Source organism: Lytechinus pictus, unplaced genomic scaffold (assembly GCF_037042905.1).
Source record: "Lytechinus pictus isolate F3 Inbred unplaced genomic scaffold, Lp3.0 scaffold_19, whole genome shotgun sequence".
NCBI lineage: Eukaryota > Metazoa > Echinodermata > Echinoidea > Temnopleuroida > Toxopneustidae > Lytechinus > Lytechinus pictus.
Window position 1 is genome coordinate 2,939,342 of NW_026974140.1, and position 24,785 is coordinate 2,964,126.

The 24,785-nt window shown below is 34.8% G+C and overlaps 1 protein-coding gene and 3 non-coding genes across 4 annotated transcripts in view; 2 read left to right on the forward strand and 2 right to left on the reverse strand.

The window, feature by feature from the left end:
* Positions 1–2,403: 2,403 nt before the first annotated feature.
* Positions 2,404–2,475, forward strand: TRNAQ-CUG (transfer RNA glutamine (anticodon CUG)). Its single transcript has one exon. It is a non-coding gene; the product is annotated as a tRNA-Gln (tRNA).
* Positions 2,476–2,833: 358 nt separating this feature from the next.
* Positions 2,834–2,905, forward strand: TRNAQ-CUG (transfer RNA glutamine (anticodon CUG)). The gene has a single exon. It is a non-coding gene; the product is annotated as a tRNA-Gln (tRNA).
* Positions 2,906–5,231: 2,326 nt separating this feature from the next.
* TRNAQ-CUG (transfer RNA glutamine (anticodon CUG)) lies at positions 5,232–5,303 on the reverse strand. The gene has a single exon. It is a non-coding gene; the product is annotated as a tRNA-Gln (tRNA).
* A 4,964-nt stretch (positions 5,304–10,267) lies between these two features.
* The window catches only part of LOC129261028 (C-Jun-amino-terminal kinase-interacting protein 4-like), a 55,636-nt gene continuing 41,118 nt past the window's right edge, over positions 10,268–24,785 (reverse strand). The window contains exons 21-26 of the mRNA XM_064114564.1: positions 19,678–19,826; positions 19,008–19,179; positions 17,971–18,084; positions 17,338–17,514; positions 12,768–12,908; positions 10,268–11,818 (exon numbers count right to left, since the gene is read on the reverse strand). Of these exons, the coding sequence (XP_063970634.1) occupies positions 11,694–11,818; positions 12,768–12,908; positions 17,338–17,514; positions 17,971–18,084; positions 19,008–19,179; positions 19,678–19,826 (878 nt within the window). The 3' untranslated portion in view covers positions 10,268–11,693. The remainder of the gene's footprint in view (positions 11,819–12,767; positions 12,909–17,337; positions 17,515–17,970; positions 18,085–19,007; positions 19,180–19,677; positions 19,827–24,785) is intronic.

Consider the following 24,785-nt stretch of genomic DNA (forward strand, 5'->3'; position numbering starts at 1 on the left):
AATACATAAAATGGCTAAAATTGCATTTTTTCGAAAGTTTTATTTCAAACTGTATTTTTCTTTCATGAGGACATAAAACAATATACTACCTGAGTTGTATACTGCCCCAGAGGAAAGGGGAATTAAGAGAAAACCACAAATCCTTGGTAATTAGGCACCGGTCTATGGGAAAATGCATGGTCCTTGCTCATAATTTACTTACCCAGCTGCCAATTTGAAATCTACATAGTTTTAAAACAGTCATACCTTTCTTATTGCTTGTCCGATTTCCTTCAAACTATCACCATTCCGTTTTATTTAATTTTCTTCTTTCCAACACAACATTAATTAATGACCAAGGATGGATTCCACCTTTAAATGAGGGGCCCGATGAGATCGCACACTCACTAATTCTTTTGTATTTTATTATATGAAATATTAGATATCTTTTTCTTATCCGGATTGTCAAGTCAAACAGAGTTTTATTCTTCACAGAACATGTGTAATTACCATTGTTTTAACATTTTATGGTTCAATCAATTCTAGTGCCATTACAAGTGTCAAATCTGTTAAAATTTACATATGCCCCCCAAAAAAGGGAAATAGTGAATGAGTGACATCATCGACTCCCTCGTTTGCAATTAACTGTTTTATTTTTATTACAACTTTGTTATTTTACATCCGATTTTTTTATGTTTCAAATCAGCATATAGATGAATATACATGTATATGTATATATATATATATATATATATATATATATATATATATATATATATATTGTGTGAAAGAAATGGATGAAGAGAACAATGGTAGGCGTAGCTTAAATCAAGGTTCCCCAGAGCTATCTACCCTTTTAGTAGTACATGTATAACTGTAGTACATGTATAACTTCACACACATATATATATATATATATATATATATAAAACCGAATTCCAAATAAAATGGTTCAGGACGGGTGGCAGAGTAATGAATGAATGGGCAAATCACTCAATACATAATTTAATTATTTTGAAACAGACGCTATTTTTTTTAGGGGGGGGGGCAATGGATGTGTCTTATGTTAAATTCATCAATTCAAAATGTGTTTTTCCAGAATCATATAATAGGAGCACTTGTTCCTAAGGAAAATGGACGCCATCTGAACATTAACAGAGTGAACAATTTGAACAAACTCGAAAAGAAAAGGGGCATTTATCAAAAGTAAATAAGGGCATATTAAAATAGGGCATTAATTCGAGGTTAAAAGGGATGAATTTCATTATCAAAAGAAAAAGAAGTAGCGAAAGGGGCAAATCATATTTTGAAAGGGATTATGAGATCAAAGGATACACTTGCAAAATTAAGCGCTCATCAGGCACGAAAAGATTGGTTTTTAAGGACAACTTATCTGATATAAAGAGCATGCACCTATTATGAGAAGGCAATTAAGGCACTCGTTAACAGATAAAACCGGTCCTTCTCGGATGAAAAGGGCACAGAACACGTACATGATGGGCACTTTTCTTGGGTAAAAGGGGGCACTGATTCGAGAAAGGGCACTTACAAGAAGGCAAGGGGGCACTTGCTCACACATCAAAAAACGGGTCCTTCTCAGGTGAAAGGGGCACAGAACACGTTCGTTGTAAGGGGGCTTGTTTTGGTTTAAAAAAATGGCACTGATACGAGAAATGGCATTTGCTAACACATAAAACGTGTCCTTCTCAGGTGAAAAGGGAACAGAACACGTACGAGAGGGGGCAATTTTGGTAAATTTGGCACTTATACAAGAAAGTGCACTTAATTGGTAACATCTAAAACGGGTCCTCCTCAGGTGAAAAGGTCATAGTACACGTTCGCGAGGGGGGGCGGGGCATTTTTTTCTTGAGCACTTTTCACTGCTCCACCCCCCCCCCCCGGATCGCCGCCCCTGTTTATAGGGGCTGAAAGGGGGCTTGGACAATAAGAAAATATAAAACGATAAATCAGCGGGATGGAATGAGTCATAACAACTGCAAGAATGCTTTCTGAAACCGTCTCCAAAAACAAATCACATGCAAGGTATTACGAGTGAGTGGAGCGAACGAGGAATCTACAAGATCTTATTTTGAGAAAGTGTCATTCAATAAAAAATGCGCTAAAATTGATTATTCTGAATCAGATATATCACCAGAAAGGAGAAGGAGCGACAGAAATGCACGTGATCCATTTAAAAGGGTTTATAAGTTTGTCAGAACCCTGAAATGTCCGAAAAAAGGGTCTTGCTTAAAAAAGTTGCTATATCCAGGCTCCCAAGTTGTCGGGAATAACTTTCGTTACAAAATCCATCAATATGATGGTCCATATAGGCTATTTCAGATAGTCGTCATTAATACAGAGGCGAATGTTACCAGGAAAACAATGTTTAATACAACTACTGATTTACATTGCCAAAATATGTGAGGTCCCATGGTGTAATGGTTAGCACTCGAGACTCTGAATCTCGCGATCCGAGTTCAAATCTCGGTGAGACCTATACCTCATAATTATTTTACCCATAGTGCATATGATTTTTTTCTTTTCAAGATTAGTAATAATTTTTTGAACTTACTTTTTTTTCTTTCTCTCTTTTTTTATTTACTTCCTTCATTCCTCCACTCCTCTTTCCTTCTTTCTCATTTCTTCTTCCTTTATTTTTCCACTTCCCCTCCCTTTTAGATCTTTCTTTCCTATTTTGTTTCTTTAAAACATGCCTTGAAAATTATTAAAGATTATAGTTTGTAATTAGAGAATAAATCATGCTATTCAAGCTATGTCAGATAGCCGCCATTAAAATATATACAACAAACCACACAAAACTGAAAACGAGCACCCATGTATATTCTTCAACTAAGGTCCCATGGTGTAATGGTTAGCACTCGAGACTCTGAATCTCGCGATCCGAGTTCAAATCTCGGTGGGACCTTTATCTCTTTACTTTATATAGTTCACATGTTTTTTTTTCTTTAATTCAGTGTTGTTAAGTGAGTATTGAAATTCAATTCGCGCTTTTAGCATATGTTTAGGGGGAACCATTCTAAGTTAGATTGTTGTTGTTTTTGTCGCTATAATTCCCCCTTTTTTAATTTTAATTTCTATTCATGATTTTTTTTTCATTTTTGTTACACATGTATCTTTTCTTGAAATAGAAGATTTATGTTTTTATATAAAAATGATTCTTTAATCTCAAGTAGACCCAAGCAGTCAAGTGATTTTTATCATCCACTGAACTTTACCTTCTCCGTGCAAAAGTATCAAGGAGTTCACATTCCCTTTATAGCCACTTTGATGCCGCAATGACTAAAGTGTGTTTCATTGCATACTATTTTTTTGCAGATTGTAGATAACTACAGACTTTACAGGCGAATTTCAAAAGAAAACATGCTTTAATTTGTAATGATAATTACTGCCCACTCCCTCTGTTCGGGTAAGATGAGTAGACACATTGCTTACTTTTACACGGAAAAGCAAAAATGTTGCAATATTTCTTGAAATATGATTTGGAATTACTCCACTGCACTGTAAAAAAAAAACATTGAATCAGTAGTTAACACTTAATGTATTTAAGTAGAATTTACAATTTGTAATTATTTTTCGTTGTTTTTTAATTTACTTGATTTACTTGATTTATTTGGGTTCAATATACATTTAAGAAAATTCACGTATTGATAGCTTGCTTTGATTGAGTAAATCTAACTCAATTAGGCAAAGATGATTATTACTTATAAAATCATGTTGAATGTACTTATATTTTCAATTAACGCCATATTTAAATAATGCATGAATATTCATTAGAGCAAGTAAATGTTTTTTTTTTTAATAACTGTCATTTCTATTTGTGTTTGAAATTGTTTTGGATAAGGGTGTGCTAACTATTGTATTCTTTTGTTGAATCAAAGAAAAGGCAACATTAAATAGTCATTTAGCAGAAAATTATTCTCACTGTTTTATTTGTAAGAATGAAACGATCGCGTATAAATATCAATGTCAGTACCTATACATGTACAGGTAAGTGACAATTCACAAAGTCTAATATTTGGATAAAACATGTATAAAATGAAAATGATGCCACCAAAAGTGGGACGATGGGGGAGCGGACTTTCGAATCACGAAAGTCCATCCACTCCCCCATTTTATATTTTCAAATATTTTAGTGATTGTTTTACTTAATTGAATTAAGTTATTGTAACTAAATCTTTTGAGTAAAATGGAAGCAAAGAAAATAAGTAAATTTTACTTAAAACTGCCAAAGTCATAAATACTTGAAAAAATTAAGGCAATTTTTTGCCACAATTTTATTAAGTAATTTCTACTAATTTTTTTTTTACAGTGTGGCCGCATATGGCCGCAGTTCTGACACATAAATCATCACAAAGGAGTATATCCCGACAAACTAATCATAATGTTTTTACAGTGTGAAAGCTTGTGGAAATTCGTAAAATGGTGATATTAAAATGTCAGATTTTTAGGATTTATCACATTTTGAAACTGTTACCATTGATATTTCGCCCAATATCAGAGCACAATAAACCTTTGATATATTATTTGTGTTTGATATCCATGCTTTATGATCAAATAAAATGGAAATATCCCAGTTATCTATTTTTAACACTAAATCACTTTTCAGTTTCCGCCTGAAACTGGCGACATCACCAAAGGATGCATGCAGAGCTTCGGTGTATTCTTTTGTACTTTCTTAGAAATAGGAAGCTTATTGCATATCGTCCATCCTTTTACATCCATGAGAGTATTCAAGTTTCCATTAAAAAAAAATTATATTAATTCTTTCTTTCATTTTTCTTATTCTCTCCTCTATTTCTTCTTGTTCCCTTTGCTCCTTTACCCTTTCGGTCTCACTTTCCCCGTTTTTCTTCATAGCTTTATTTATTAATTCTTCCTTCCTTTCTTTGTTTGTTTTCTCCTTTGTTAATTCTTATATTGCTTTTCTGTTTATTTCGTTATTTTTTTCCTGTCTACTCATGAGAGTCATTATAATGTTTCACAAACCTGTTTCTACTTATAAACTTTAGAAAAAGATAAAAAAAATAAACAACGGAGTTGTTTATTATTGTGAATCAACAGAAATATGAATCCATGTATTCATGCTTTTTAAAGTCCCGCCCCCAAGTTATTTAAACACCTACAAAAAAGATCAAAATTAGAGAAGATCGAAGCACCATGCATTGAATAGTTAAATCAAGTAAATAAGTGAATAAAACAAAGTCACATAGGAACGAAAAGATGTTCACGGAAGGTCCCACCGAGATTTGAACTCGGATCACGAGATTCAGAGTCTCGAGTGCTAACCGTTACACCATAGGACCTCAACAATATTACATTTTGATTGACAGCATCCTAGTATAGGGAGATTATAGGCACACTCTTCTTTTCCTCCTCCTCGTTCTTACTTCCCTTCTTCGTCTCCTTCGTCTTCTCTCTACCTTCTTCTTCTTTTGTTTGTCCTTCCTTTGCCTTTCTTCTTGTCCTTGTGAAAAAAATATGTATCTAACAAAAAATTGTGCAATGTTTTAAATGAAACTGCATGGGGCTTTTTCTTTTATTGTATTTATCTGAAAAGAACTAATAGCGACATCACGATACGGCGCCGTCATTGTATGTAAATGGAATAGCGCCCTCTAACGGTGCTATGCTATACACCTTCAATAATTCCATCTCCGAGGGTTCAACACTATCATCACAACTACCACTAACACAATCATTACCATCACCACCATCACAATCAAATTTATCAACATCATCTTAATCATCATCATTACCACCACCACCACCATCATCAACACCTCTATCTTCCCTGCCTATCATCTCATCCCTGCCACTCTCATCATCAACATTATTATTACCACCTTTATCATCATCATCATCATCATCATTGGTGGTGATTTTTTTTTTTTACCTGATTGCTAAGAAAGCATGAATGCTTGTAAGCAAGCAACCAGAGGACCGACGGCTTAAGGTCCCCTCCGAAGGACCTGGTACTGAGGATTAATGCCTTACCAAAGGGCACTAGCGCACCAAGTGGGAATCGAACCCGGGTCACCGGAATACGAGTCCCCCGCTCTACCGACTGAGCTATCGCGCCTCCCACTACGACCACCACCACTTTCATCATAATCACCATCACCATCATCCCAGCCATGGCGCAATTTCCTTCAGCAAGAAATTTATCCACATTGTGCTGCACTCAACCCAGGTGAGGTGAATGGGTACCTGGCAGGAATTTATTTCTTGAAATGCCACCGTGCTGTAAAAGGCTGCGGTGCTAAAGCCAGGGTAATAATATCCAAGTCCTTTGGAAGCGCAAAGGGATGTTATGACATAATGTGATGTGCTATACAAGAACTGCATTATTATTATTATTATCATTACCACCACAATCGTCATGATCACTAGACTGGTCACCTCCACCATCACCCCCATCATCATTGTCAAACATCATAACACTAATACAAAAGAAAATCTCCACACACAAAATGAAGTAACTCTCCAGTTAGTAATTTTTGTTGAAGCAAAATTAAAATTTTATTTAACACAGCATACTGTCATTTTGTTTTCTCTGAACATGTTAATCATAATAGACAATCACAACATACATCTACCACTGAATAAAATCATCACCTGGGTTTTTATAAATATTGCATCAACCCAGTATTATACATCTTGAATAGCTCAATTCATTCATGTGTTTATGGTGTGGACACATGATCAGCGGATCTATTTTAGTTAGCTAAAACTGCCAATGGTTGCATAAAATGTATGTATAGCTTCCAACAATAATTTGGGGGTGTTTTTTTTTTGCAGGTTTTATATTGGTACTGTGTCCTAACCCTATTACTATACACATTATAAAAACCCAATGGATCATGATTCTTCATTAAGGGCAGTCATAATTTAATCAAATTTCTTTATTGATATGGATTCCTTCCAAGTGAACTAGAACTGTAGGATAATCATGGTGTAACATAACATGTTGACATTTTATGTAAGAACCAGAAATATCATTAATGAATGGGCTTACGATCTTAGGAACCAGTTTTGTATACAATGCTTGCTGCTATGACAAGCAATCCTCTGGCAAGCTTTCAGATAGTCATTACACATCATGTCTAGACTCCTAGGAAGTAGAATTGTCTACATGTTGCTGTTCAGAATGCAATGACAAATATTCAAAGGATAAAGAGCAATTCGATTGAGACCCGGTAATTTAAAAAATAAATTGTCTATTATAGATGCAACCTTCCAAATAGGAACACAAGACATTCAATGATGTTAGGTAAAATTGAAATATTTTCTGTGTGTCATTTTATCATCAAACATTGTTTTTTACAATGTATCTATGACAGCTTTAATAAAGTTTTGAGTTAAAAAAAATAAAAATGATTGAGCAAAATCACGGACCTACGGTAAACTGGTAAAATCTTATGAATTCAGAGTAGCTAAAATATGTTTGAACAGTCTATGAAATATAAAAGGCATCATTTGTCTGTATATGACACATTAAAATGCCATGGGGATTACAAGGTAAGTAGTTTAGAAATAACAGTTATCACTATGACGATACAGAATCCATATGGAATTAATTAGTCTTCAAGAAACCCAAATAAACAAAATAATAAGAAGTGGTGTTAATAAATAAAACTCTATTAATCCATTATCCATTGGTATGCAAATAACGAAAACAGGTTAAACTTGTAGTGATGGCATTAAGTCATAATACAAACTTTCTTATTATCACATGTATTGTTTTTAGAAAAAAAACCCACATTTATGTATTTACTCAACTATGGCAATTCATGGGCACTATGTATGTTACAAGAAAAATCACATGCAATTCAATAGTATTGATATTATTTTTTCTATTCTTCTTTGCAAATTAATCCTATTTTTTGTGAACTATTTTGAGCATGAACATAAATCTTGTACAATACCAAAAAAAAGAATATATTACAAATGTTAATAGTTATTTACAATTTGTTTAACTGTATATACATAATTTTAAGTAAAGCATATTTCATTTGATATAGACTTTACATATAATATATCTAGGAGAATTGATGCTAAAAATGGCCGTGCTAATGACTTATCTGACTGAAATATGTGACTTACATAAAAAGTGGAATATAACACTAAGGGAATGATGAACATTCAATAATAAAAAAAATCACAGGTAAAAGTGAAAACAAAGATATTGCTATAGGGAGATAGATGTTACAATATTTTGTAATTTTTATCATTAGTGAATAATGGTAGAAGTAGTAGGACCAAGAAATAGACAGCAAGAGATAGATAGATAGAGAGAGAGAGAGGGAGAGAGAGAGAGAGAAGGGGGGGGGGAGAGTAAGGGATTGGTATGAAAGAGATAAAAACACAAGGATGGCGGTGAAAAGAAGAAAGATATCAAATAAAAGAGATAATATGCTCTACAAAAAAAGACGATAGTGAATACACTGTAGAAAAACATGAAATGAAAATGATGCATTGCTACCTGAAACATATTGCTGAATCAAATGGATTTAAAAAGGCTTGGACAAATATGTTCCTTAAAACTTCCAAAGCAGAACAAATATCAAATACCATGTCAATTGTGTTTTTTTGTGGTATTATCATTATAAGCTTTCTCAGTGTATCATTCTAATGTTGCTTATTTGAAGTGTAAATTGTGTATCGAATGGTGGAAATGAGCAGAAATTGGGAATCAATTTGTTCTAATGTTATAAACATTTCAGAAACTCCAAATTAGGTGATTATAACATACAATACCAAACTTATCACCATAGACAATGAAATAAAATAAGACAATTCAACTGGATTTATCAAATTAATGATTGGTGAATGGTTGCATTTCAGTATACGCAGCAATACACACAGAGTATTGGTATGAGTATCCTGCATCATTAACATACACATTTCATCAATGGTGAGGCAAGACCCTGAATCTCAAATTCAGCGGGAATGATTGTTTTTAACAACTAGATAATCCACAACTCTCTATCTCAAAATATGAAGCCAATATGCTATATCAGGAAGGAGACTGTCTCATTGGATGTAAAGTTATGATAGCCATATCGGTTTACTCATTCAATATTTTTCATCCAATCAGATATAGAGAAGTCTTTCGTTGTCTGCTTATTACTCAAATTACTTCAACAAAAAACGGTGGTTATGTTGATAAAGAATATTTCCAAATACAAGAAATGATGAGCCAAAAAGCCAAACTGAAACATATGCTCCTCACCCAGTCCGTCTAAACCATCTTGAATGCTTAAATGTGAATGCATCATGCAAATATAGCACAAACTGCTCACCATGTTATCATCACTGCGAATATGTACTGAAATTAGGATTTCTACTTCTGCACATTGGCACACAAAGTTTACCCATAAATTGAGGTTGTTCACATTATGGCAATTCCATGAAATAAGTCAGTCTATGTCTATCCCCCTGATATGCTTTTCACACTGCATTTCCTTAACCCCATACTATCCTTAACCCCATACTATCTTTTTTTCGATTCACACTGTCTTTCTTAATCCCATACTATCTGCTCAGCCGGAGATAATGCATTAACCCCGGACTATCCCTCAGCTCATGAATATTGATGATTTTACCATACAGAGCGTGATTAACGTGCAATTCGACTTCCGTGATTGGCTAAATGCTTAGCCCCACTTTCCTTAGCCCTGTTCGTTTCACACTGCATTCTCTTAGCACCGCAATTGTGGTGCTAGCACCACAATAAGCCGGCTAACCCTGCTTTTTTGCAGGGCCAGATAGTACCGTACTATTTACCGTGCTAGCCCACTTTGCTAAAACGTAGTGTGAAAACGAAGTGGGCTAAGCTTAACCCCAGGAAATTGGTGGGGCTAAGACCCCCCCTTAGCCCCACCAATTTCCCGGGGTTAAGGAAAAAAAGTGCAGTGTGAAAAGCATATGAATGTCAGACCTTGAAATGATCAATCATGATTCATCTATGCTTTCTGAGTTCATATCAAAATGTGCAAGTCGTAAAAATCATCATGGCACAAGAATTTCAAGAAGTGAGGTAAAATGAGGGAAAACAAGGGTCACATGCAAACATGTTCGATTATCTTATGAAATTGCCAGTTAGCATTTATAATGATAGCAGCACACACGATGCTGCAACTACCATTATTTTTCTCAATTGAATAAGCACAGTGAGGATTTAGCACATCACTCTCCCAATGGTATACTTTACATAAATATTGATTTGACATTATCACAGACAAGGACACACGTTAACATAGTGATATTTACCGATTGATTGAGTGTTTGTACAACACTATTTATATACACAAATATATATATGTACAAAAAGACGGAATGATTTGCTCATATTATAGGTACTCATCAACAGTCTTTTTGAAGCGAAAGGATAGCAAGTTAGAATTCACATTGCATCATCATGGCTATGATTGTTACCTCGGGTACAGTATTTAAAAACAAAGAAGTTTTAAAAAGTTGCAGCTACTGTGGATATCAAAAACTGTCATGTTTATTTGTGAGTTCTGTAAATGTCTCAAGTCTACTTTCTCAAATATGTCCAATTAAAATAATCACTCTTGCATGAGATTCAGATAAAACATCTGAATCACAAATATGAAGAAAATGCGTAGTCTTGTTGAACTATTTTCTCATACAGTATAGAGGGGATATTTTGCAGTGCAATATTATTTTCACAGTGAAAGAAATTGTATATGATAGACAATTGGACCTAATGTGCATTAAAAAGATAACTTTTTTGTAGGAATAAATTTCAACCAATATTGAAATATAGCTCTTGTGACTATCGCATGTATGTTTTACATTTAAGGTAACCAGCTTTCCTAATAAATATTTTAGTACAGCTGCTGTGAGTGGTGAATTTATATTTTACAACTCATTCAAACATTTTTTGTCCTTAAAAGCAGATATTTCCTCATTCACTTTTTATATTACAAATATTCTCAACAGAAGCATTTTAGCAGACAGCTGCAGAGATGTAAAAACTGGCATTGTAAGCTTTAACTGAGTATTCAGGTTTAAAAAAAAGGGGGAGAACAGTAAAATTCATCTAATAAAAGCATTTATGGAACAGTAACTGAACTATCACATTTCATTTGTATCATTGCAATTATTGTCAAAATCCAATAGTGAATCACAAAATATAAATATATTCTTCATTCTAAAAAACCCTGTGCATTGCAAATTTGTCAATAATGTTATATTCATTGGATAGATTTCCATATTATATTATTAATGTTGCTATTCATCTAGATTTTTACATTAAAATTTTGTTTAATATATAAACTTCAGCTATAATGTCAAATTGTTTAATGCAGGGTGACAAATATTCATTTATTGGTCTTCTTTAAAAATTCAAACCAGTTAAAAGAAAAAAATTACCACATATTCTTGTCAAAAAGCAGCAGAGCAATGTTATCCATATATAAAGCAAGCTACTGTTGATTAACTTGCAAATACATATTAACCCTTTTACACATGTACTTTAGTACCCTTAAGTGGAAATTAAGTTCGTTAACACAGGCGTCAACAATAGTAAGCCGACTTTCAAGGAGAAATCTGACGTGATTTGCCATAGAGGGAGACAAACAGGATACAAGTGAGATGCACAAGGACGATACCTTGAGAGGAGAGGGAAAAAATACACATTGGCAATATTTGGACACATGATGGGGCTAATCTGTTTGTCCAGCTATCTGCCAGACGATGAGATGACTTCTCTCACTGCGTGCTGACCGAGAAGAGTTTGTGAGTACATCGCCATAGTTACCAGATCCTTCATCCTCATCATCACCATCACCTTTGGAGAGATGAAAAAAAATGATGATATTGATAATATTAATGGTACTATAGATGAGAAGAAAAATCATATATATACTTCCTATTCCTTCTCTTTTCCTTTTATACCTTCTATTCTTATTTTTCATCATCTTCTCATTCCTTCTCACTCCTTCTTTACTTTCAACTCTTCAATCTCCTTACAATCTTCATCATCACCCTCCCTTATCTTGCTCTTAGTTCCTCTTCACCTCCTCTCCTCCTTCTCATTTTACTTCTCCACTCCCTCTTCTGTCTCTCACCCCCAACAATCACCTTTAGAAGAGTTCTTCCCTCTTTTAAAATGACATTCCTTCCATTTCATCCTCTTCTGCTTATGCTCCTACTTTGGGTCATATATCCTTACATGGCATCTGTGGTCTCCTTTTAATTAATTCATTTATTTCATTATCTTTACCATTGTTAAAAACTTTTCTTATTATATTGTCTAACATAACAATATCACTCAACTTGCCCTTAATCAAGTCAAAACTGCCATGAAAGTTACATGTTAACAGCACAATTATGACAGCATTACATAATCTTTGCCTTAATGGCAACATGATTGGTAATCACATATACTGTTAAACAGGCTAAAGATTAATGCAATGGTGGCCAATTCCATTCACCTTCTCACAATAACTTAATAATAAACCATTTAATATCTGAAGGGTACACATACTCACAAGGGTAAACATGATCTGAAAGTGGGCTCTTTATCTGACGTATACTTTTTTTTATTTTACTTATGAGTTTTATTGGTTTTACAATCGCAAACAATATTCATATTTCTATGGTATAATTAATGGGGAAAAACAAGGTAATATTACTGCTGTTATCTGACATATACTTTGTATCAAAAAGAAGATCTTTGAAAACTTCAGAGGGCTATTATTTTTTGGGGTTGAATAGCCATTTGTCCCGATACTCACCAATTCTGAAGTCAATATATCCCTCTCCTCCGCTGAGTACAAGCATGTTCTTGGTTGCTAGGTTATCAGGAGGAGGTTGATCAGGGTTGGAAGGAGATGGAGCGCTTCCTACGCTACCTGTAGCTATACCACTAGCTGAACCTGATATCATAAACAGGAATAATACAACCATTGGTGATGATGATTGATAAAACTTGTTTGAATCTAAGAAGAAGGGATTCAACTAGTAAGTATGTTTGGATGATCGAAAATTATTATCTTTAGCAGTATGAGGTTCTTATAGAAACAATGCAATTCACTGACATGTATCCTGAAAACCATGGCTTGTGATCTGAAGTTTGGTTTAAAAATCTGTAGCTGAACTCTGTTATGCAGTATGTTCTTACATTAACTGGAATTTTAGGTAGGGTATGTAAATATAGTTTTTTTTAATAGATTTTTCTTTGGGCCTGATGTTGCCATTATAAAATGATGAAAAGTGGGAAAAAATTTATGACTGCCACATAATAAACCATAATTAAATAATGTGACAATAGTAATTAGATGGAAAGGGCAGTCAACCCAACCCAATTATAACCAGGGGCCGAAGCCACTTGTTCCTGGGACTAAAACAGGGTTCCCCCCTTCACAGCCTGTATAGATGCAAGCTAGGGTTGTTGTCATCACAATAGGGAGCCTGGTCAGCTAGGAGCCAAGCTAGACAAGCTAGTAACCTTGATTCCTAACCTCCCCTGTTTGCTACAATAATTTTTGTTTTCTTATAATGGTAATTATATCAATGTTCCGCATACCATTCAAACCATTGTTGAATTTATCAAGCCATTGTGAATAAGGGTCATTACTCAGGGCAAACTCAGGTCAAAATATCATCAATACCCTTGGCAATACGGTGGACTCACAATACGGTGTGCCATTTATCGGTTGCAGCGGACAGGCCGAAATTCGCAAAGCCTCACAGGATAAGTTGACATATGTTGCGCGCGCTAGTACTAAAGTGCATGCATGCAATTATTCAGCGCTGGCCTACGCGGCTCGACTGGATATGCATAATGCTGTTTACTGGGATCCAGGAGGTGGGAGAGAAATTTGCCCGCATATTTCTTTGCGAAATTTTAGACCGTTTTTGGTGAAGGATCTCTATATAATAGAAAATTTGAATACTGGAAATTTTTTTATCTAGGTTTTGAAAAAGAAATCAAAAGTCAAACATGAATATATCTGTTTGAGTTCTCTGTATCAGATCAAAAGACCTCCCCTTCCTTCTCTAAATAATTTAGGAATTCTCATTGCTTTAGTTGTTAAGTCCTTTCAAGTGGAAGGTCCATGGCAAAGTCAGAATATAAATTTAACACATAAACTTTCAGCAAGTGTATGAATGAGTCGATGATGAAAAGAAGTATGCATCAACTACATTAATACAGGAGGAAAGTGTAAAGAAAAAATATGTATGGAGAAGCTTCTAAAAATTAGTATATTGATACCACAACAGTTAATATTCCTATTGCAATAGCTATTTTGAATTAACCAAAATATATCAATCTAGTTCAGAAACATTTTTTAAGGATGTTATTCACTTTCACTTTTACACATTCAAAAATAAAAATAAACAAAACCTTAGTAAAATATTTATAAATGCAATTCTATGAAAATATCTGAAATCTTTCAGAGATTTAGTTAATATCATGCCCATTCATATTCGTGATTTTCTTTCAAAAATACAAGAGATAGATCTATAGATAGAAAAAACAGACTGACAAACAGACAGAGATAGATAAAGAGGTCTCAAGAGAGAGGGAAAGAAACAGAGAGAGATGGGTCCAGAGAGAGAGAGAAAGTGTGGAAGATGAATGACTGCTTATTAGTCTGTAACTCTTGGGCAATTTCTATCCAAACTACAGGTTGGCAATTACGACAACACAGTAGCTTGAATTGTGATTTTGAATTTGAAATACTACAACATGATGCGATTGTCTTTAAAGGACATAAATTCTTGCACAATGTCATACAGAGTATTATTGTATAGCAAAGGCAAGAAACCTACCAGGGAAATCGCCCTTTGAAATATAAGGACAGAAATACTACTGACATGGAACAAGAAACAAATCGTTTGATTTAAAGATTAGTGACATAGAGAATTCTCAATAGCAAGCAAGAAATTAATTACTTATCAAAAATTCTGTTGGCGTATCTGGTAAGAACTTTAGGGTGTGGGGGAGATAAAGGGGTTTGGGATCTTTATTAAGTTTGTATACATGCAAGGATATATGTAAATTTTGGAGGGATTATAGACAGCATGCCCCCTAACAGAAATATATCAGTGCTTCTCCACCAGACATCCTAAACTCACTGGTCAGAGCCGGAGCTCTGTTAAGTGAGCTGCAGGCTCAAATAGTAAATAAACAGTGTATCTGCTGTTACAAAACAAATCTTAAATTTAACTTAATTGTCTTATCCAATGGAAATCCATTTCCCCCAAATAAAATAAATTTCTTTATAATTAAGTGGAAAAAAAAATCCCATGAATTTGAGAATGAAATTGGAGAAAGGCAGGGTTAAACATAGGCATATTTGTGATTCATACAATTTCCACAATTTGCCTTCTGAGCTTTCTTTTGCCACATTTTTCTATAACCTGGTGCAGGCTTCAATTTTTTTTTTCAAGCATGAACGTGGGCATTGAAACCTTTAAAAAAGCAATAAAAATTGGTCTTTACGTAAGAAAGGGTTTGAAAAGCACTGAAATATCATATAACCCGTAAAAATAATTGAGTGAACTATAACAAACAACCCCATATATATTCTATGGGAATAACTGTAGCATATAGGATAGAGGTCAGTACAGGGTCAAAACAAATATCAGTTCATTCCAGTGTCATGAATTAATAATAATAAAACTGAATTAAGTATAATGAAAATAATAAAATTATATATAAAAAGTATGCAAATTTGTGGCTGCTATTGATTGAAAGAACAGAAAATATATTTTCTTCATAAGATTAAAAAAAATTAATTACAATTTTGAAAGTTGGAGCAAAGTGGCTTATTTGAAGTTAACGACTGAGAATGCATTCTGAGTTGGTATTAGAATTAATTTGTATGATGTTAGTAAGAGTAAAATCAACCTTGAATGGCATTTTAAGAGTTGATACTTTAGGAAAAGAAAGGAAACAAAGGAAAACATTTGAGTGCTTGTTTGGAACCCAACATGAGAAGAATTCCTTAACCTTTATTTTGAAGTGAGCCAATGAGTTGATAATTCTAATGAGTGTAATCTATATTCCAATTTCACATTATAGAAGCAAAATTTGGAGCTCGTGATTTTACCAAGGCATAATAATGACAGAGACTCTGATGTAATATGTGTTTGAGTTCATGAAAATCATAAAGAAATTAATATTCAACACAAAGCAATTTTTTTATGAATCATACAACTTGACAGATTATTTTGATTTTATAATTATAACTTTGACTGAAAAGTGGTACCAATCATATTTTTTTCTAAAAATAAATTATTACTAGGAATCAAATGAACAGTGAAGTTTAAAAAGTGAATGTTAGATGGAAGGCCTATTGAAGGGAGATCATAGGAGCAGTATTAACCCATTGACTACTGACTTTGGTAATTCCCATATGCATTGTACCGTGACAACCTGGTTTCAGTAGGCAATGGCTTATTAATTCATGCATGACTTTGCATATGAATGAAACCAGAGGCGTGCAAGATATTATTCCATTATTAACCCATTGGAGATTGAGCTTGCATATCTGCTGGCTGTGTCTATGGAAAATGTGTGTTATAGCATAATCAACCAATCTCCAATGGGTTAACACAGAAATAGTGTTATCATGAAACTAATCAACATGCAAATTTGCCATAAAGGCAGCAAGGTTTAATATTAAAATATACATCAGTGACAAAGATATAATGTGAAACAGAATTAAATAGATGAAGTGTGGAACAATATAATAACATATATAATTGCAATAAATTGAAGAATATGAAAACCTAAACAAATAACAAAAGCAATGAACAATATAGCAATCAAACAAACAATAAAAAATACCATGAAAAAAATGCATAGGATAAATTGTTTATTTGGAGTCAAAAGGACCTTCAGTATATGCTTGCTTTTGTTCACTGCTCTATCACAGAATAGCATTCATTCCAATGTACTTTGTGTTCAAGTTCATGAAAATCATAAAGGAATGAATATTCAAGTAACTATCTTGCATTCAAACAAAAAGACCTTGTCACACAGGATGGATTTATCTCATGAAAACATACAGATATTAAACAAACATTATTTCTTATGTTTTATTTTTCCCCCACAATTTTTAATATTCTGATTAGCTTTTATTCAAATAAATTCATTTTCAAGATCAACCACCTATTAACACCCTTTGAGCTCCAAATAAACAAATATAATGACAATTAGCAAATAAACAAATTGTGCTCTAACTACAGCAAACATTACATTACAAAAAAATACATACATATATATAAATAAGAGAGGGGGAAGAAGGGTGGTCAATTCTCACCGTCCACGCCAACAGAACTTACAGTTGTTACCTGGTACAGATACAAAGAACTTGACAGCATCCCGATGACCATGGAAGGATAGTTGAGCTTGGGTGATACTACAGTATGGAATGGTACTACCGGCCCTCACGCTGTCTGTCTTGGTGTCTGTGTAGACACGGATGACACCACCAGGTCGAGTACCTCCAGTCGATGCTGGCTTCTTACCTATTAAAGATGTGATATGGTTTCAATTCATGTGATTTGGAAAAGTGATGAATTGGTATGATGGGGTTGAAGGCTTTAACTTATTCCCATTGAAAAGTTGTATTGATTATAATTTTTCAGCGGCTAAAGGAAGGAAATGAAAGGAGCATTGGGATATGCTCTCTTTCTTTTATCATCATCACAACCATTATCAGTATTTTACTATCATCATCATCATCATCATCACCACCATCATTATTACCATTTATTAAAAAATTACTATTATTACCATCATTATGTCACCATCACCACACCACACCATCCTCCTCCTCCTCATTATCATCATCACCACCACCATCACTACCATCACCATCATCATCATCATCATCATCATCACCACCACCACCACCATCAATACCATCACCACCATCAATACCATCACCACCATCATCATTAATGATAATTACAATCACTTACTTTCTGATAGTGGTATTGAGATGATGACACCATTACCAGTACCAACCCACAGTCTATTGCATGAGATCATTACCGATGTGATACGAACAAAGGAGAAACCAAGCTTTCCGGTGCCTGTACAAATATGATACAAAATCAGTCACTTCATGCACATAAATGTTAATAGGAAATTATGGATCATTGAAATTGATTTCTTCAGACTTTTAATATACTTCATGAAAGGTGAAAAATAAAAGAACCAATACAAACTCTAAACAAGTATTTAATCAAAAGAACAAACCCTTCAAGCAGAGGTTATCCATTACAACTTAAAAGATTGCCAGAGGATTACTGGACATAGCAACAAGTAGAGTATGCTGGGTAGAATCCATATAATTTGATTTATCATTAATAATAACATGACAATGGAATGCGTTGCTGCAAGGTCTTAAAGAAAGAACAGGGCCCTGGAAACAATTTTTGTTTTACGGGGGTGCTGATCTGAAAAGCAAATAAAAGATAAAAAATAAATAAATAAAGGGGGGGGGGTTCACTACTAAATGGCAGTCCTTTTTTTTACATTTCCATTTTTACACATCTTCCAGAATACATGGTGTGCTGTTTATGGAGAATAATACACGCATCACCCCCAGCTTCCCAGGGCCATGAGAAAGAAACATCCAATATATACATCATAAATCATTTGGAGTAGACTGCAATTGCCAGAGCTTTATAAACCAAGCATTAATTATTCAAGATATCCACAATGTTTTGTTAAGGATACCACTGTACCACTAACAATTGATCTGGTAAGCACAGTTTCCTTGTGAAACATGTTGCTGTGCTAGCAGCTCTAATACTATACTCCATGGTGCTCTCATAAAAGGTGTTGGTGAATCAAATTAAAAAAAAAAAGTAAATGGCTTTCAATTCATCTGAAGTCTTTCATATACTTTGATCATACAGTAGGAAAATGATATAATTCTCACTCCATCAAAAACATGTTTGATTCTACTTTCAATGATGTTCGTTCACCCCTTGAAAGGGTCGAGACTTACCCAGCATTTTACTGACATAAGGCTCTATGTCCACGTCTTGAAGGTGTTGATGAGTATGGGCATGGTAGAGACGTAGGGTACTATCTAGACGGATAGAAACCCATACACCATCACCTTGCCATGATAGTAAACGAACCTGACTCTCCTTACGTGGATGGGCATCAAAGGATTTCTGTCAAGAGATCAACAATGTTGGTAGTTCAAGGTTCTTGTTTGTAAAATGATTCCTTTATAACCGAGTTGGGTGGGAATGGCGAGTTTAGATTTTGTCTATTGTGCCTGTTGATTTATTACAATATCTTAAATTTCAGGGAGGGTAGATTTTAATTTACTGACCCCAGATGATGTAAAAAGCATTGAAAATATTTGAAGTCATGAATGTTGGCATTTTAGGGTTCAGTCAATTTTCATCCCTGGAAAAAAAAGACAATATAAAGTTGTTGACAAGAGTTTGCTACAAAGTTTATTCAATGTTCTTTTTCAAGATATAATGAAATTCATGAAACAAACGGTTTTGCACAACTTTTGCTTTACTTGACGGCTTAAAAAGTATGCTTGTTTGCAAGCAAACAGAAAGACAAATGATTCAAACTACTCAGATAAAAAAACATGACACAATAGATCAAGTTTAAAGATTACTACTTAACGCTGATCGTAAAAGAATATGTACCTCTACTTTGAGTGTCTGAGGATGAACGACATGGATCTTGTTCCTAATACCACACCAGACTCGGTCTAGGACTACCACCATACATCTGATTGAGTTCTGAGGTTTGCCGAGGTCTAGTACATGATAGTTGTTCAGGTCCCATTGCCCATCTGATAAAGAGTAAAAAAAAAAAAAAAAAAGAACATATATATTTTATTCACACAGAGCAGAATATAATCATTTGATGTATACATATAGTTGATAAATTTATATTGATTTCAATTATGAAATTAAGTGTGACTGTTAATAATAATGTAACACTCTTTAATAGTAGCGTGGTAGATATGGATGAGTGTTAGCTAGTAGAACAAATGATGAAGCACAGTCATAATAGTTAATATTCTGGAACATTTATTATAATATAACAAAATCGGATGAAAGTCGGATGAACCCAATATTGACCTCTAACCACATGAGTGGTGGTCTGGGTTTTAGAGGCAGGTCTACACCTGATGAAGGTAGGAAGTAAGATTGATTCCTTCTTGCTTTCCCTGTATGATTTTATGTAAGTCTCTGTTTATCGAGTTACTATATCTACAGACATGCTAATTAGCCAGCTGTACCAGTATATGTTAAGTGTGAATAATATAGAACTTTTATATAAAAGGACAGCTTTACTTTATGAGTTGAGCTAAAGCTTAATCCTAGTATTATAGCTTTTATCCCTTGAGTATTCATTATGGTGTTACTCATCAGTAGTTCATTGTTATACCACTGAACTCTAACAGTATAGTTCAGTGGTTTATACTGTACACAATCTTTACAGGTTTTACTCTTACATTAGATACACCTTCCGAAAAGAAACGTCCTCGTTTCGTGAATGTATGAAATTAAATTGGTAACAAATTTATACAATAAGATCAAATATCAAAGCAGAAAAGCAGTATCAATATAAACTTAATCACTGGTTTTTTTTCTTTATGGGAAAAACTATAAATTACTATTAAATAGATATAAAATTCACTTGAGGGGAGTATTAACAAAATTAAGTTTAATAATTGAAAGGTATCCAAAGATCTTTAAAGGAGAAAAATGAGAATGGTGAAGTTCAGATTTATAATTGCAAATAAAACATTCACTGCATTTCTACCAAATAGGATTCAACGTGAAACAAAACATGATTATTTAAGTCAGTGCCTAAAATACACTTCATACCCAATGGATTATCTTTTTTAACAGTGCAAAGTGAATTGTAATAATATCTGTAAAAATAGAGTACCATTTAGGATAAAGCCAATATAAAGGTTAATCCACAATATCTTAACACTGAGAAAATTCAATACTGATTTGAGTGATGTAAATCTGGATGAAAAAGATGTATGACTACAACAGAAGCTGACAACCCCATTTTTGGAAGAAAACAAAAGTTAAGAAAAGGAGCATGAAACACCTGTTATTTGAAAACACAATAAATCAAGTCACAATCAAGCAACTACATGGAACTAAATGAAATGATTCCTTTAAACAAAATAAATTACAGTCACCTCAAATGAACACAAATTAATCTATAACTTTTATATAACTTGGAGATTAAACTAACATTACCTACATCTATCAAAATATAAATATAAAAAAAATAACAGAATACATTATTTTTTTTTTTTAAAGTCGATCTGTGCTGTTTAGGTCAACCTACCAAATAGCAAGCAGGGGACTACATTGTATGAAACAACTGATTAAGATATGAATTGTAGTTAAGTAACAAGGGAGAGGAATTCTTGTACTAGCTTGTTTACAAATCTACAAATCCTCATTTTAAGGCTTGCTGAGTAAATGTCTAGTCAAATGTGCCAGGTGTCTCACCAAAAGGAACTACAAAGCTTAACGATTCAGAAAACCTTTACAAAAAGTCTTGAAAGTTTTTGTAAGCACAAATACAGCAAGGTAACTTAAAACATAGCAATGTGGAAATTGAAATTTGAAAAAAAAATAATAACTAAAATATAAGAACACATTAAAAATTATGAAAGAGAAATTTAACGAAATCCAGATGATACGTCTCCATTAAAAGGGAAAAATTACTGGAACGGAGACAGGAGCAAACAATAAAGAAGGTGAAAGAAGATGTTATGGTGGAATTTTAGGAGGATGGTAACCGCATCCATCATGAGATGGTGCCATGTGTAGGTTATGCATCCTGGAAGGAGTGATTAGGACAGGGGCTGAAAGAAGCCTCAGAGAAGGTGGAGAACTTAGAGAATGATGTGAGACGGAAGAGTGGTCACGTCTGTGACAAGCTGAGCCCTGATCGTAGAATGGAGGATAGGGTAGATGAGGAATAGGACTGAGATGAGGAAGTGATGAGTGGTCAGAATGGATGTCACTCTCATCATCAGAATCGCTAGACAGAGTTTTGTAGAAATGAAGTTCATGTGATTGAACGGTCAAGTTAGTTGGTAAGCTAGGTTCAGCGCACGCTAGTGCGATCGATGGAGGAGATGGAGGGGGACTGGGTAGGTCAAGCACACATTGTGAGAGAGGTTCAGAAGCGATTTCCAGGGGTGGATTTAGAGTGGTGAGCAGTGCAGATGCACTGGTAGGACATGTAGACTTGGGAGCATCTCGGCACAAATCAGGGATGGGAAGTGTAGGAAGGGAGGATGGATGAGAGATCACATCACATTTGTGTGGCAAAGAAGACGAAGGGAAAAGGGATGTGCAGTAAGAGTTGCACTCCTCACAGTGAGAACAGAGGACAGCGATGTCCTTCCGCATCCCATGCCAGTAGCACAGCTCGTCAAAGAGCTGGGTTGTCTTGGATTTCCCAAAGTGCTGTGCAGATGGAGATGAGTGGAGAATGGAGAGGACAGTGGGTATGAGGGAATGAGGGATGACGAGTTGATATATGATAGTGCCAGAAGGATGCCTCTTCCGGCGGCATAGCAAGCCATCCCTGATCACTAAACGATCAAACTGAGTTCGATACTTGAAGAGACACTCTTCGTATCGGGGAATAGTGGATTTTGGGGGCACATAACCAGTACGGACCCAGGTAGTCACCTGGCGGAGGATAGGGTTTTGATGTTGGGCCTGATGGAGTCGAATGCCTCTATCCATCAATGCACCACACAAGGCGGAAGCAGATGTAGGTGGAGCATTCTGAGGTGCAGTGGGCAATGGTGACGATGGTAGAGAGGGATTTTGTCCTCTTTCTTCTGTAAGTGATGGTGTAGTAGAAAGGTCAGGAGACTTAGAAGAGGGATGATAAGAGCGAGAGTCCTTCTGCAGGCAAGATTTCTGAGGCAGAGAAGAAGGTGGTGGAGGAGAAAAGAGTTTTCTGCTAGGACGAGGAGACTGGTGGTCCCGCTCATCGTATCTAGGAGAAACAGGACGAAAATGATTGCTGCGAGAAGAAGACGGAAAGGGAGAGTGAGAGGAGTGCCTGTCAAATGAGGGAGAGACGGGAGGGGAGTGATATGGGTGCGAATTATATTCTCTGATGGGAGAACGGGGACGAGGTCTATGCTGCTCGTAATCGTACGATGGATGGTCGTAGAACGAACGAGAATTATAAGAGGAATGAGCATGAGAATAAGAACGATAATAGTGGTGATTGGGAGAAGGGGAGCGAGATTTGTGATAACCAGACTGAGAAGGAGAATAGTTATGAGAAGATGAATACATGGCGAAATAATTCAATTAAGAAAATCAAAAGCAGTACAAACTTAAACAAAAGAATAAAGGAATAAAACTTACGCAGATGCAAAATATAGCAAAGAAACAATACCAACGTTAAAAAAAAACTATGTTAAAGATAAAGTCTGAGTTCAATATATCATTATATAGACGTCAGAATGAGGGTAACCAGGAAATAGATCAGGTCACAATCCAACCCAAAACGTTGACGAAGAGATAATTGATAAATGATGACGATGATGGCGAGGATGAACACAGCGATGACGCTGAAGACCTCGGCGATGACAAAACATTGGTGACCGTTAAAAATAAAACTGGAATTCCTGGACAGCCTAGGGAATGTCGGTATTTCAGGATGCACAGGTCCAGGATAAAAGTTATGAAAATGTAGAAATAAAGATATGAAGATCTCAGCTACATGTTCATGTAGAATGCATACATAGTTAAAACAGTCTGATGAAATAATTCAGCCGGCTCCGAACAGCAAGTCACACCTTTGCAGGTAAAGATAAACAGTAATATCAAAATAGTTCAGATCTGAATGTGGCGCAAGATTTCCATAATAAGTGATTGGACTCTTCAAAATATGCCTCTCAGAATATAAAAAGTTGAAAAGTCAGATGAAACTCTTGCAGCGACATAATTGTCCAAAGATGAAAAACTCCAAAGCTATATGCAAAATCGATATCAAAATGTCAGGAACAGCAAAATGTCAGGAACAATCGAGTAATCAAAAACACTGATGAATGTTCGAGCGGGATGGCGTACTCCGCTTTACGCTGCCACCAATGTAACACTCTTTGATAGTAGCGTGGTAGATATGGATGAGTGTTAGCTAGTAGAACAAATGATGAAGCACAGTCATAATAGTTAATATTCTGGAACATTTATTATAATATAACAAAATCGGATGAAAGTCGGATGAACCCAATATTGACCTCTAACCACATGAGTGGTGGTCTGGGTTTTAGAGGCAGGTCTACACCTGATGAAGGTAGGAAGTAAGATTGATTCCTTCTTGCTTTCCCTGTATGATTTTATGTAAGTCTCTGTTTATCGAGTTACTATATCTACAGACATGCTAATTAGCCAGCTGTACCAGTATATGTTAAGTGTGAATAATATAGAACTTTTATATAAAAGGACAGCTTTACTTTATGAGTTGAGCTAAAGCTTAATCCTAGTATTATAGCTTTTATCCCTTGAGTATTCATTATGGTGTTACTCATCAGTAGTTCATTGTTATACCACTGAACTCTAACAGTATAGTTCAGTGGTTTATACTGTACACAATCTTTACAGGTTTTACTCTTACAATAATAATAGTTGAAATTTGCAAAGCACCTTTTATACAAGACACAAAGTGATTTGAAATGTTATTCCCCAGCATAGGCGATAATACAAAATGAACAAAAAGTTTTGCGATAGAACAT